Source organism: Quercus suber, unplaced genomic scaffold (assembly GCF_002906115.3).
Source record: "Quercus suber isolate HL8 unplaced genomic scaffold, Cork oak 2.0 scaffold_199, whole genome shotgun sequence".
In the NCBI taxonomy this organism is placed as follows: domain Eukaryota; kingdom Viridiplantae; phylum Streptophyta; class Magnoliopsida; order Fagales; family Fagaceae; genus Quercus; species Quercus suber.
In genome coordinates, this window is record NW_027069657.1 from 328,405 (window position 1) to 339,682 (window position 11,278).

At 34.1% G+C, this 11,278-nt stretch overlaps 1 protein-coding gene across 1 annotated transcript; it reads left to right on the forward strand.

The window, feature by feature from the left end:
• The first annotated feature begins 925 nt into the window (after positions 1-925).
• LOC112038833 (U11/U12 small nuclear ribonucleoprotein 35 kDa protein) lies at positions 926-7,371 on the forward strand. The gene is made up of 8 exons (XM_024071691.2): positions 926-1,113; positions 1,190-1,287; positions 1,682-1,733; positions 2,676-2,746; positions 4,770-4,860; positions 4,944-5,019; positions 5,759-5,837; positions 6,604-7,371. The coding sequence occupies exons 1-8, from the start codon at positions 975-977 to the stop codon at positions 7,114-7,116; spliced, it is 1,119 nt and encodes a 372-aa protein (XP_023927459.1). The 5' UTR covers positions 926-974; the 3' UTR covers positions 7,117-7,371.
• Positions 7,372-11,278: the final 3,907 nt, after the last annotated feature.

Here is an 11,278-nt window from a genome sequence, read left to right on the forward strand (position 1 = left end):
CGTGAAAAAAAATGCCACATCAGACCATGAAAATTGAGTCTTTAAGACTCAATTTATAGGCCAAAATCGAGTATCTTAGACTCGAGATGCTTGTAAAAAAATATAGTTTGTAACTATTACCTACTAACTATATAGTTGGAAAGTTATGGCTAGTTACCCATTTTGGCCGATTAAGTGTATTTTAAGGAAAATGATAAGGATTAAGGAGTATATAGATGAAAGAGTTGGAGATAGAAGAGAATTTTTAGTTAATTTAGAATTTAGTAACTGTAACATTAGTACAAATTAATTAAACTAATTCACCCTCTTCTGATTCTTAAAAAAAAAAAAAAAAAGTTTCCTCCTCTTCCAACCCTTAACATCTGTTTTATTTATTTACTAGCCTCTGAGCACACACATGAGCGCGTGTTCAAAGACTCTTTTATTTTTTAGGTAAAAATTAATAATTTGATTGCATTATAATTTGTGATTATTACATTTTTTTAATCATACTAGCATCATCACACGCGCTTCACGCATGCAATGAGACTTTTTATTTTTTTAGTAGTCCTATTTTGTAAAAAAAAACTGTATTTAATGATATATATATATATCATTTTTATTTTAAAAATATAATTTATAAGTAAATAAATCAATTTGAAAATTAATAGGAGAGTCTTATTTTTTAAGTAATATTTTAATGGGAGTTAGAGTTACATTTTTACTGAATTGTCTTTTAGGGATATTTTTGAACTACAAAATGAGAAATCCAAACAAAAAAAACCTTTTAAATAATAGTATAAAAAATACCTAAAGGTACGATAAGTGTTATGTGAATGAAATATTTTTTTATCATACTCTAGATATTTTATAATTAATAATATAATTTGAATTCAAATTATTAACCTTTAATAAAAAATTAGAAGAGCTACTACGTAAATAAACAAACTGAGAATAAAAAATTAGAGATTGGGAAAAAGAAAAAGAAAAAGGAAATGAATGGGAACAAAATAAACGCAGTGTTCTACGCAGAATCGTATCATCCGATCCAAGCAGGAAGCATTGACGGCACCGATACTCTCCCTCACGACAACGCCATTTACAGAGCCCACCTCTGCGCCTCTGCTGGCCTCTGTATCTCTCTCTCTTTCTCTCTCCTCCAATTCTCACAATTCCAATTCTACCCCTCACTTTTCGCTCTTTTTTGCAGATGACCCCTTCGGCGATCCCAAGGTCATCGGAGATCCTTACTGCACCGTCTTCGTCGGCCGCCTCTCCCGCCACACCTCCGAAGACACTCTTCGCGAGGTCTCTTCTCTTTTCAACCCTCTCACTCTCTCTGTTTGGTTGCCGAGAAAGCTCAAAGGAAAAAAAATAAATAAAAAATTTAATAACCGAATTTAAATTCTTTTTTGTGTACTTAGGCGCTGAGGTGTCAATATCATTTCAATTTCATGTCTGTTTGGTTGCAGAGAAAATTTAATTTTAACTAATGCTCCTATAGAAGTTTTGGTTTCTTTTCCTTTGGTTCAGTATATAGTCCGTATCAACTATCCAAATTCAATTTATTTTCTTTTGCTTCCGTATTATTACTTTACTGATATGTGTAATTTTTCATTATATATATATATATATTAAAAAAATTATGTTCTTTTAATGAATTGTTATTTGTTAATGGAAAATATGGTTATTGGTGTTTTAGGCTATGAGCGAGTATGGGCGGGTGAAGAACTTGCGCTTGGTCAGGCATATAGGTAAACTGTTGATTTCTGTTATCTATTTTGCAGTTATCTAAACTTTCTTTGAGTTGTTTAAAACTTGTGATATCTTACTAGTCAAGAGTATCATTCTCTGTCCCTGATACGAATTCGCTGGTCTCTTCAAAATCTAAATTCTAATGGTTGAAGTTGGATGAAGTTTTCCTCTAAACTAGTTTGGAGAAATTTCTTCCAACCCAGTATGTTGCGATGTTTAAAATCCGCATGTGTTAAATCACATAACTTATTAAATTATTTAAACTAGCCACGGGACTCATTAAATAGATCATGTGACTAAAAGTACACATGGATAGTCATTTCAATCCCCACGTTGTGGGTTGAAGGAATTTTCTTCCAAACCGGTTTGGTGGTAAACTCTGTCCCTTGAAGTTTTGGGAATGTGATCGATTAATTGTATAAGGGTATTAATTTTATGGATTTAGGTTCAAATTTGTGTCTTCTTCTACCCATTAAGAAAAAATGTATGAAACATGAAATATTACATGGTCATTGCACAGTTTTATTAAATTTTAAGTTCTAGGTGTCAATGAGTTCTAGCTCAAATGACATCTCCTCCCCTTCTAAGAGAAGGTGCATGGTTAATTCGTGGGTTCAAGACCCACTACTTGCCTGTATAAGTTTCAATAATATGAAGAAATTTAAGTGCTAAGTTAGTCTGAGTTATGGAATCATCTTTCAAATATGAAAAGGCATGATGATCAAGAGAATCTCTTTTTTCAAATGGCTTTCTAGTATCTATTCAATTTTATTTGAATAATTTTTAAGTTTTTTCTTCTTTTTTGAAAGGGGAAAAAAGAAAATGCAAAAAAAAAAATAAACACAGTAAATCACGAAATTATTTGTCATTATAATTTTTTTTTTTTTTTTTTTAAATATGAGGACCCATCTTTCTAACTTACGTGGTACTTGTTGTTTCAGTAACTGGTGCCTCACGTGGTTATGCTTTTGTTGAATATGAAACTGAGAGAGAAATGCGGAGTGCATACAAGGTGCAGCAACAATTTAGCAACTTCAAGTGTAATATCTCATTGTCTGTTATTTTCTATAAGTGAAACCTTCTTTATTGATTTCAGGGCATAGTATTATGATAACATAGGTTCAAAATTGATTCTTGCTGCTGCTTTATGAATTTTGCCATTTCCTATTTCCTAATTGAGTCGCACTTCTCCCTTGTATAATCAAGTTAAGCTGGCTTTGGTTGACAATGACAGAGAACATATAGTTGCAAATCTTTTGACGTTAAGGGAAATTGTGTACCTATGATTATGGTAAATTGTTATGTATATTTATTGAAAGTGCTCATTTTGGGCCTAAGGAGCTGAAGTGATTTCAAGAGCTCCCATAATATTGTGATTCAGGTAGAAGCCCTATAATAGGTTTACTATGTATATGGTGTTGGAGATGAAGAACATATAGCTAATTTTTGGTTGCTTTGGAGGGTAAACAAGATTTTATAGTGTTTAAGGAATCATTTACCCTGTTTCTTTGGTGGCAAGTACGCATGAATTGGAATTCGTTTGCTGCACTTTGTCACAATTTTGTGCTGATAATAAATGCTTACTACAAGATAGAATTCTAGCCAGATACCTTCAATCGATGCTGCCTGTGATAACCATTACTAAGCAAATAATATGGACATTTTGAGAGACATTAATTAAACAAGAAATTATTATTTTGGTGTTTTGGCCACAGCTTGACTTTTGTTTGTTAAGAAGTTTCATTTCGCTGATTTACCATGCAAGCAAGCTAGTCTCTATTACTTTTCCCATAATATTGCTTTCCTGAAAATAAGTGGAGCCTCAAGACATTTACCAATAGAGAACACTCACAATAAACTAAATTAGATGCACAAAAAGGCTAAGATATCTGAGAGTGCTTTGTTTTTTTGTTTTTCTTTTTTCTTTCCTTTTGCAGCATTCTCATTCATCATTGATTTGTCATACAACTCAATGTAAGTAAAATTGTTCAGTAGGGAACTTTTTGAGCCTTTTTCCCAACCAACAACAACAACCAACTTTAGTCCTAAAACTTTGGGGTTGGCTATGTTATGAAGCATCAGCAAACTAGTTTGGGTCGACCATATGTCTTATTTTCCTCCATTCTATTCTATCCAAAATCTTATTCTCTGTCATATCCTTATTTTAGAGGTTCTTTTTTACTACTTTTCCTAATATTTTTAGGTCTTACTTTATCCTTTTTTCATTACTTTAACTTATCAATTCACTCTTTCTCATTGGTGCATTAATCTATCTTCTATGCTTATGATCGAACTATCTCAAGTGACTCATCATCATCTTTTTATCAGTAGGGGCCAGCTTTATCTATAAATGAATTTCTTTATTTTGAATCCTATATTTCCTTGTATATCCACTTATCCATTTAAAATAAGTGTAGTTTATGAACATAACATTCAGTATCATAGAACATAGCTGGTTTTATAAGGATCTTAGAAATTTTCCTATAACTATTCTACAATCTCATGATGTGCTTATACATGTCATCCACCCTGCTTTTTTCTGTGATTCATATCATCTTCGATCTCTCCATTCCTATGAATTATTGATCCAATATATTAAAAGCCTCTTTGGTATCTCTTGTTCATCAAAGTCTTACAATCCCTTCATCTTTGTTTCTAATTTTACTAAACTTACATTCTATGTATTTTGCTTTAGTCTTAGTTAGCCGAAATTCTTTAGTTTAAAAGCATCTTTCCAAATGTCTAACTTCACATTAACTCCATGTCTATTTTCATCTGTGAAAACTATATTATCTACAAAAAGCATACACCAAGAGACTTTATCTTGAACCAATCTAGTGAGCCATCCATAACCGTAATCATTTGTATATGTTTGTACCCTCATGGTTCAAAATATATTAATCATGGCTTTTAATTGGTTTTATCCGCCTGAATGAGACAACTATTCTTTAATAAAGTCATCCTGTTTGCACTCATGGTGGTTTTGCTAGTAGAAACCAAAAATGCTGATCTTTCCATACAACTCTGGTTTGCAGGATGCTCACCATACTATGATTGATGATTGTAAAATTATAGTTGATTACTACCGACAACAATTGATGCCAGGGTGGATTCCAAGAAGGTTAGGTTAGTTTAAAAATCTCAGTTCTGAAACTCTGTTGCCTCCATACATTATTCAATATTATTAATGCTGTTTTCCCCCCATGCAGGGGGGGGTCTTGGTGGTGAGAAGGAGTCAGGACAACTGCGTTTTGGAGGACGAGAAAAACCATTTCGAGCTCCTCTGTATGCTTTAGTTCTCTGGTTCAATTTTTTTCATCAATCATTGAATGTCGTATTGCCCCTTTGTTTCCTAGATGCAACTTTTGTCACCTTCAATTTGTTTGTTTTAAAACTCAATTATTGAGTGGCAAGTAATCTTTTGAATTAGTTTCATTGAACACTGCCTCAGATATTTTTTATAAGTTTTGTGAGTAGGGAAATTGCACTCGGGTCCTGTAGAAAGGAAAAATTAGTGTACACATTTAAAGAAAAAACCCTAGTTGATTAGTTGTGCACTTTCTAAACACACTGTTTTTAAAGGAGGTGTCATTTGAGATAGAGCTCATTAGCAAGTATAAATATCAAAGTTTTAAGTACACAGATTTAGTGGATGGGCCAGAAGCTTATGCTATTTTTTTGTTCTTCTCGTCCCAGGTTTGATAGGGTGGAAAATGCTTTTGCATTAGAACTTTGCTTTACGGTTGCAAGTTTTTTGGTTTCTTTTTATGTTTTCTAGCAATCTGTTGGAGGCTTGGAGTATTATGAAAAGATTTCCTTGATGGTTTAGCAACTTGCACTAGCGGGCATTATGTACCAAGCTTAATCTGGCAAAAATTCAAACTTTTGTATTTAGTAAAATCTGGATGAAACCTAACAGTTTGCTTGGAAATGTTAAATCTTTTGTTGGTATAATATGGCAAGTTGCACCATCCTTCTTATTTATGGTATTAACTTCTCTCCATATCCTAAATTACTCAACCAGGAAACCAATCCCATTTGATGATTTGAAGAGGCTTGGAATTCCACCTCCACCAGAGGGAAGATACATGTCACGTTTTCAGGTACTGTTTTTCTTACCTTATTAGCCTTCTACAGTTCCTTCACAAAGAGACATACTACCTGGCATAGGCTCATATCCTACTATGTGGTTTGAGGGATAAATAGGGGAAAGGAAAATAAATAATGGCGTATAGTACAAAGTGGACTCTGTTATAGATAGACATGTTACAAATAATTTTAGTAGTCTACAGTTTGTACTTATCAAAAAAATAATAATAATAATTCTAATATTCCAAGAAGCCTCATGAGTATCCACTTCAGTAGTTTTACCTATATTTTGCTTTCCATTTCACTGATGTTACAAATGATGACATTTAGACTTGTTAAAAACTCAAAACCGTTTCTAGTATCAATTGACTTTTAGATCTTGAGTAATCCTTCCTTCCAATATTTTTTATTGGACCTCTATTCCACAGTGAGATGTCCCAAAATATAGTCTTTTTGAAAAAGTCTACAGACAAATATTACAAAATTTTCACAACTTAGCTTCGTCTTTTTTTTGGAAAAGAAAATACTCATTTATTTAATCTGATTTTAAATTAAAGATTTCGAAACCTTTAACCTTTTATTTGAAAAGTAGTACATTAATTGATGTTCTCTTATAAAATTGGACTTTTTAAACAAGACTAATAATATGGGATGGAGTGGATATTTTTATATCTAGAAGTTTTCTTCAAATCTTGTAGGTTTGGAAGAATTATCAAACCTAAACTCATATAACCTCTGGTCAAAAGTAAATATATCTTTAATATCATATTGTGGTTGTAGGACCCATCCCCTCCAAGAAGAGAAAGGAATTCAGTAGACAGAGAAGGATCTCAGAAGAGAGATGTGCAAGATCGCACTCACAAAAGGAGTTTTGTGGATGGTGAAGATCGATATCACAAAAGGAGCTCTTTGGATCAAGAAGACTACTCTCATAAATGGAGCTCTGTGGAGAGGGATGAACATTATAGCGAAAGGACCTCCGTGGATAGATATCACAAAAGGAGCTCTTTGGATCAAGACGAGCACTCTCATAAATGGAGTTCTGTGGAGAGGGAAGAACATTATAGTGAAAGGACCTCTGTGGATAGAGATGATCGCTCTCACAATATGAGCTCCTCTAGGAGAGAAGAACGGCATCACAAGAGGAGCTCTTCAAGCAGAAGTTACAAAAGGAGCTCGAAGGATAGGGATGAACGCACTCACAAGAGCCACAAACACAGTGATCATTCCCCTCGACAAGAGAGGAGGTCAACTAGTTGTGATCTTTCCTCCGATTTGTCAAAGGTTGGTTGATGCACATGAGAGAGAGAGAGAGAGAGAGAGAGAGAGAGAGAGAGAGAATCTTGTAGATTAAATAGAATATCTTTAATGGATTTGCCCCAACGGCAAAAGTTTCCCTTCTCTTCCATGTACGGATTTTTCTTCAAATGTAAATTTCATTATTTCTTATTTGTTTTTACTTTAAACTCTGCCTTGCGCATGTTTTGTAAATGAAAAATTGCAACTAGCGGCATGTGTAGTTGGCATGGTATGCCATGTTCCCTATAATTTTTTGTTGTTGTAGTTGTGTGCTTAAGAAGACATTTTGCATCAGCCAATATGCTGGTTCAAGTTGCATTTGTGTGCTTAAAACGATTTATGATGGGGATGTGTTCAAGGATTCGAATTAGGTGGGGCTGGGTGTTGTAATCCGGTATGATAAAGGGGAGGATATGGCCGCTTTGGGTGAAAAAATTCCACTACCTTCATTGGTGGAATTATTGGAATCTTTGGCGGCTCAAAGGGCAGTCCTCTTTACCGTAGAACTTGGCTTCAACCAGGCCATTTTTGAGGGGAACTCAGAGATGGTAGTCAAGGCCTTAAACAAGGAGGATTTATCTAGCTCATCCATCGGGCACATTATAAAAGACATTAAGTCTATGTCGAGTTTGTTACAAATTCACTCCTCTCACGCTAAGAGGTAGGGCAATACTGTAGCCTATGCCTTGGTCAAAAAAGCAAGGTTTTCTTTTCCATTAGAAGTCTGGATGAAGTCTATTCCACCTGACTTATTGTGTTTGATTGGTAATTCTTGTTAGTTGGTCTTTTTTGCTTTAATGAAATAGTTTGGTTTTAAAAAAAAAAAAAGACTGATGAGAGTAGCTCGCCCTGCCCACAAAGAAACAAATGCGTGCTCCCCACAAAAGAAACAAATGCAACTTCTTTTTTTTTTTTTTTTTTTGGTAAACCAAGATAATCTCATAAATTACGATACAACAAGTCTATTACAATACATACTAGCTTTATCAAAAGCCAAAATACTCTCCACCATAAGCAGTGGGTTACAAAAGATAACAAAAGATGATAAGGAGTTTGCTCAAAGCTTAGCCAGCACATTTGCACATTGATTAGCTTCGCGGTAAGTGTGAGTAACCCATTTGTTTGGAATTACCTTCAATAGGTTCCTGCAATCAGTCAGCAGGGGTTCCATCAGCAAATCTTCAGAGTCGTTGTTCATAAGAGTAACCTCATGGCCCAAGCCCATCCCATCCTATTCTACGTTGGTGTTCTTCCTTCCCCGAAAACAGTGACAATATGGAGTCTTTGATTCGTTGCATCTGGTTGAGTCTTATGGATACAAAACTGTGACAATATGAAGAAGCTACACATGACCACTCCTACTTCGCTCCTGTTGCACCAGCAGTTCAACACCTATATCATACAGATGCAATTTATTGAAGTAGCAGCTGTTTACAATATGTAATTGAGATGAGAACAGAAAAAATGTTGCATGGCAAATTTTTACGTTTAAAAAAAAAAAATCAAATTCAGCATGTTTATACAGCACAGATATAATTTGGAATGTCAGGTTGAGTTGCAATTCTGTAACACATATACTTAGACAAGAAGAAATTATTGCCTTTTTGTCATAATGTCAATTTTGCCATTAACACCAACTTATTCTCTTAGATATCTTAGTTTTTTATTTTCTAATTGACTTATAAGAGAAGATTATCAGGGAAATTTAATAGAGAATGAAGTGACACATTAGCAACAAGAAATCAAGTCATACAATGATACACAACACGTGGATCACTATTATCACGCAAATTTGGACAAGGTGCAAAAGTATTGTATGGAACATGCAACTATTAGGGTATAAATGCTCATTAGCCTTATACAACTAGGAGTATACAGACAGACTAGATTTCAATTTGCCAGACCATAATAACAATATCCTTGGTATGCCAACATGTGTATGTCACATATAGAGACTTCCCAAAGGTATTTTATTTCCTTAATTTTAAGTGTTTTAAAGTGTTTGTTAGACACCGGGGGTTCAAAGCTCGCTTTTTTCCAAACTGTTCAATCATGGAAGCAAAGCGCACGAAGTCAGGTTCTTACGCCTGGAAAAGCATTTTAAAAGGGAGAGAGGCTCCCAAATTGGGAACGAAGTGGAGAGTGGGGGATGGGAAATCCATTAAAATATGGAATGATTTCTGGTTTCCAGGGCAGGAGAATGTTAAGGTGTCATACTCAACTGATGAAGCTCATGGCGAAGAAACATTTGATCTACTTATTGATCAAGGTAGATGGCAATGGAAGGGACATCTAGTTGACTCCCTTTTTACTCCACTGGATGCTGCTGCTATTAAGAACATTCCACTTGGAAGGCAAGCAGCAGAGGACTCTCTATTCTGGCCTGTTACTCAGACTAGGGGATTCACAAGCAAAACGGGCTACCATTTCTTGAGGGAGTACCATGAGCCTTTAACTGATTCTCCCCCTTGTCCGAGAGATAAAGCCTTATGGAAGCAAATATGGACACTCAACACCCAAAACAAAATAAAGAACTTGATTTGGAGAGCTTGCAGGAATGGTATTCCCAAAAATTCCAATTTAGCCCGTAGAACCATCATCTTGGACCCTACCTATGATCGTTGTGGGTCAGCTGCAAAGGATATTATCCATGCCTTGTGGGCTTGCCCTCAGTTGGACGTGGTGTGAAATAAAGATCATTCATGGAACTTCAAGAATTTCCAAGTTTTCACAAGTTTCAAAGAGCTGTTGTTAAGGCTTTTTTACTCGAAGCTTAATGTTTATCTTCTCGTGACCCAGTTCTGGTGGATTTGGAATCACAGAAACCAAACTCGGACCTCACAGCCGAGTTGTCATCTAGACCATCTTGCTCAACTTTCCAAATGCAGGTACGAAGAGTTTATGGAGAGTTCCCCTTGTGCTTCCACCACCCCCAAACCTATTCAAGATAAATTTTGATGGTGCTGTCTTCCCAGAAGCAAACTGGATTGGAATTGGTGTCGTAATTCGGGACTGTCAAGGTTTAGTCATTGCTTCAATGTCCCAACAGCTGCCTTACCTTCTTACAAGTCTTGAGGTTGAAGCTGCTGCATGCAGCAACCAGAGCTCTAGTGTTTGCATTGGAAGTGGGTATCAACCAAGCTACATTGGAAGGGGATTCTTTGTTGGTGATACAGGCTCTTACCGATGATTCAACCGATGATTTAATGAGTTTTGTTGGTTTTGGTAGCTTTATCAGAGATGCAATGTTCTTTTATAAGTGTTTCCATTGTTTGAACTTTTCTCATACCAGACGAGAGGGAACTAACTTAGCTCATAATCTAGCAAAATATTCTACAAATATCCTAAATATTTTAGTATGGATAGAGGATGTTCCACCATAATTTTGTTGTACTTTTCAGGCTAATTTAGCCTTCCTTTCTAATTCATAATATCATTGGCCGTTTCCTCAAAAAAAAAAAAAAATTGTTATGGTTCTCTATAATAGCTAGCCTTAGCAAAATGATGGAGAACTTCTATGCAAGTTAGCCATTTTAGCCTTTTCATTTGTCAAAATAAAATAATCTTTATTTGATAATAAAATTATACAATTTGAGTTTTTTTAAAAAGTCATTCAATTTTAATAAAAATCTGTACATTTTTAGTACATATACTCTTCATAATTGACAAATTTTGTGGTCATATATTTTGCACTAGAATAATAAGATGGTATACAAATAGTTTTGTGTCTTTATTTTATTTGTTCTATTATGTTTATATAATTTATATATTATAATAAACATAAAATAAAATAATTTTATAAACATATGTAATAAGCAAAATCTTTTTTAAGAAAATTTATAAACATAGCATTCTAAGTTGTGTTACAAATGTGTTTTATTATAATTAAAATGTCATAACATTTAAATTTATTTTTATGTCAACATATGCCTTTCATAAAGTATACTATGTATAGATTTTATAAGCATACATATTCTTTTATGTTAATATATATAACAAAATATAATTCCTATAATATTACATTTTAAATTTATAAGTAATATATATGTACAATATAAAACCAATATATATATATATATATATATAATTCTATGAATTTAGATTTATATAGAAAAACCTTATGGAAGGGGCCAGCTCAAGTTGGAAAGCAACTATA